The 4,470-nt window shown below is 34.1% G+C and overlaps 1 protein-coding gene across 1 annotated transcript; it reads right to left on the reverse strand.

Moving 5' to 3' along the window:
* Positions 1 to 471: 471 nt before the first annotated feature.
* On the reverse strand, positions 472 to 1,298 carry LOC137397057 (uncharacterized). The gene is made up of 2 exons (XM_068083340.1): positions 1,270 to 1,298; positions 472 to 913 (listed from the first exon to the last, which is right to left on the reverse strand). Exons 1-2 carry the CDS (start codon positions 1,296 to 1,298, stop codon positions 472 to 474), a joined length of 471 nt encoding a protein of 156 aa, XP_067939441.1.
* Positions 1,299 to 4,470: the final 3,172 nt, after the last annotated feature.

Below are 4,470 nucleotides of genomic sequence, written 5' to 3' on the forward strand. Positions count from 1 at the left end.
TTATTTGCTATGGCAATAGCATATTTTTATTGATTGAAATTGTTTAATATTGAAGTCACTTTTGTAAAAAGAGAAATGACGCAGATCCTTTTTAAATAGTTGTTGAAATATATCATACTAAAATGTGTTAAAGTAGATAACTTGATTAGATAATTTACTGATCCCACAGAAAAAACAACTTCAATATTGTGTAGGGGAGAAAATGTTATTAGTTTCTGAGAAGATCTGAACAAAGTGTGGAAAAAAGGAGAAAAAAACAAGGTACTTTAAAAAAATTCATGAATAATGTGAAAGAAATTTAGAAAAAGTCTGAACTCAAGAGACGAGAATGCGAAAATATGCTACACATAATAACCAAAGCCTAGCTGGCTGACAAAAATTGGAAAGACACAGATAAACGGAGGCCTGTTTATCATTACTATTACAATTTAATAACAAAAACATTTTAAAGTGCAATATTTATGTAATATTTTAGGCATGCATTGAAACTCTCTTGTAATATTTGTAAGGTATGGGTATTGGGTATTGGGTATTGGGTATTGGGTATTGGGTATTGGGTATTGGGTATTGGGTATTGGGTATTGGGTATTGGGTATTGGGTATTGGGTATTGGGTATTGGGTATTGGGTATTGGGTATTGGGTATTGGGTATTGGGTATTGGGTATTGGGTATTGGGTATTGGGTATTGGGTATTGGGTATTGGGTATTGGGTATTGGGTATTGGGTATTGGGTATTGGGTATTGGTATTGGGTATTGGGTATTGGGTATTGGGTATTGGGTATTGGGTATTGGGTATTGGGTATTGGGTATTGGGTATTGGGTATTGGGTATTGGGTATTGGGTATTGGGTATTGGGTATTGGGTATTGGGTATTTGTATTGGGTGCCTTATTTTGGTAGTCTAACCGGATACTGTTAGACTGGTCATGATTTTCACACAAGGAGTTCCCATAGGCAGTTGATATAAAATAGGAGAGTAAGAGCGCTTGTAAAGATGTTGAATTACCAGTGAGATCAAAAAACGTTTGAAAAAGTTAAATGAAGAAAATTGCAAAGCAGGATGTTGAGTATGGCTTTAGTGCAATAGCATTAGTGAAAAGACAGCGTGTTATCCTTAGTGAGCAACTCAAGCGTAAAGCCTGGTTCCCATATCAATTGCAAGACTCCGGTGGTAACATTGTGCAGCAAAACACTGGCGGTGCCAGGCTCGGCGGCTTATGTTCACGTAAAGCTGCTTTGCTAATAGCGGGATAAACATGTTTGCTCACCATGTCTTTTTGATAACGCTGATGTCCATCTGTACAATGAATTTAAAAAGGTTTTGTTCGCGACTCTTTGCAAAATTTGAACAGCACTAATCTCTTGCAAAGCCGCCGTTGATTATCGGCGTGTTGGGAGTTGATTAGCCGCATATATTGGCTCCTTGAAAGAGCAGCTACCAGAGCGGCTATTTTTGTGTAATCTAATTGTGTACCCAAAAAAAAATTGACTGCAAATGTTACAAAACCAGTTTGTATTAAGCAATTAGGTGAAACTCATGTGGCAATCCTTTCAAAATTTGGTATTTTTGAATTTGGCCATTGTGATATCTTAAGTATTCATTCTTTTATTTGAGGCAAAAAAGCATACCAGTCTGCAAGAGGCTAAAATACAAACATAATAATCAAAAAGGATGATAATATTGCAGAAGCCTTCTGAGCAGTTACTAACAATACCGGTTCTAAATCAATGGTTTGAGAGAGATCCTCAACTAACTGTGTCAATACCCTAAATCACATAGCCTTGATCGACAGAGCAGCTAGCAGTAAGCAGCATGATGAGTTTTTTAAATTTTCATTGAAAGAGTCCAAAAAAGAGACTGGTTAAAGAGAATGGTTCCCAGAAACCGAACAGACTTTCAAGATAAATATTATTAGTGACCGTCTTAAAGGAGTGTGACATATATGTACATGTATGTACATATATGTCAAATTTGAACAAAACCAATCTTACATGTAGTAAAGCATGGCACTTACGTAGATAAACACATGTCAACACAATAATGACAAATAAAAGTTTAGTACCGTATTTTAGAGAATAAAAATGTATATAATATTTATATATATTATAATATAGATATATAACAGAATAATAAAATCAACATCTAATTTTGTGTTTAATTTTAGCAAAATCCTATCTTTAAATAAAACTCATAAAAGTAACTGGAGCACAATCTTCCACTTTGTTGCTTGAATTAAACCTGAATGCAGCCTTATATGTTATTTCTCCTCTAGATACACATATTCATAATAGTTAAGCGGTCATCATTTTATGCTCACAATTGTAAGCTTTTTAACTTCAGACGTTACAGCGCAAGGAAGATTGAGGAGTATTTAATTCAGATATAACTTAAAGCATAAAGAAGTAACTCCAGTATTAAGTTAGAATCAGCTTTTGATCTTTCAGGTGATCAATCACCCAACGTTTTCAGTAACTGTTAGCATTTTTTCACTTGAAGATGAACTTCCACAAAATTTTACTATGTTTTTTGCAGATTATATTACTAGTTCTTATCATTTGTGATTGCTTGCGTTTTAGGTGAGCTGACCGGTAGCAAATTTCATAAGTGTAATCGAAAAATGTTTATGGCTGTTACAACACTCAGATCACGTGAAAATGTGATGAAGACATTCATAGTTGCAAATAGATCGACCAAATGAAAGCACGTATTGCTGAAACTTGATCACAACAGTTGATGTCAACTCCATTAGGCACACCTGCACCGTAAACGATTCGTTCCGATAATGTTTACATTATAGGATTTTTACACTTTTTACAAGTTAAATACATGTAAACTGCCAACTACTACAGTCAAATACTGTAAATTCTATTTGAAGATTTCTCAAACTCACTCTTTGGGGCCTTCAAGAAGGAAAAACTTAGTAATAACTTTTTTTATTCAAACAGATTGCAGTAACTGTAGCTTTAATGATTTGAATTGACAAGTTTTTACTTTTTTTATCAATAGTACTCGGCTTATAGCTTATGATTCTGAGAAGTTTACAATAATTTAAAGGGAGTGCTAACAGGTGTACATTTGGCACATTCAATGTCAAGTTACACTATTTTTTTATTTTTCTAGATGGCAAGATCTATTTTGCAAATAAAAAGTATTAAAAACATTTGTATATGAAATGAAGTAGGCAGTAAAAATATTTTGAATTTATATAATAGGAAGGGGGCGTCTGGTCGTCCGTCTATTCGTTCGAGGTTAGGATAAAAGATCGCTTTTGACAGTACTACAACTCACGACATTTAACTTGGTTTGTCAACACTTCAATGACTGCACTAATAGATTGCCAAGTAGGGTTTTGTATTTTTTTGCAACCACATATTTTATCCGTTTCGTCAACGCAACTGACAGTCTCCGATGGCAAACTAGTTTAACAGGGTTTAGTATTAATAATAGCCTTTACATGGCTTTCTCTTTCAAGTTTGTCAAGAGTGAAAGCTCTATTTTAAAAGTTGTATTTTAAAACTGTCGTAAACACAAGCTGAGTTTTCTTCGTAAAAAATGTAAGGTTGGATTTGTGTAAGCTTTTACCTGAATTTGTCCGATGGTCTATCAAATAAATGCCGACACAAAAGCCATTACTGATGAGTGGTATTAAAATTATGAAAAATTAAAAGGTCAAAAGGTTTAGTGTGACCTAGTAAATTTTTTCTATTCTTACTATTTGTGTTAACAGAGCTCATTCGTTGCTGCATCTGTGCGTCTTTGAATCGCCTATTCATTCTCATTTCTTTTGCTCTTCTTGTCAAATATTGATTTTTTATTCATGGTTATTGAAGTGAAACATATTTTAGAATACGTGAGCAAGTTGCATTGTTGCAAGCTTTTATTTGGCATCCAACATTCAGACACTGTCTTTCCCGAGCTTAGTCAAACGTGTGACAAGGTTTGATATAACTACTTTAACCAAGATGTCAGCAGTGATGCTAACAGTCATATTTTGTTTGTCGGTTGCGGTGACTTTTTCACAGTCATACGAAAGCGGAACAATGAGGGTTGCGAGATCCTATCCAGACGGTATAATAGGCCTCAGAATTCTGTATCGTCCATACGACTACCTGAATTGTAAGTAAGTTTTAGATATTGGCTAACATCCAGATGTGAAACCATTGTGTTTTTTCCTTTCGCTCTTTAAATGTCAACTTAAAACAGAAAAGTAATAGCGCAAAAGCATTCACAAAAATGGATACTCGTAGAGAGTGCAATTTGAACCATTTTTAATAGCGTATTTGACAAATTCTGTGTATATGAACATTCTTCAAGTCATGCAAAGAAAGATAAAGATTTTTGATCTGTTCAAAGTATTGATCACACACAGGAAGTACCTATTTAGTCAAAATAAAATTTGTCATCTTTTGAAACTAATTATTGTGAAATTGTCCATTGGAGTGTCTTACTGATAAAGTCAAGCCATGTT

The sequence above is a fragment of the Watersipora subatra genome, chromosome 5 (genome assembly GCF_963576615.1).
Source record: "Watersipora subatra chromosome 5, tzWatSuba1.1, whole genome shotgun sequence".
In the NCBI taxonomy this organism is placed as follows: Eukaryota; Metazoa; Bryozoa; class Gymnolaemata; order Cheilostomatida; family Watersiporidae; genus Watersipora; species Watersipora subatra.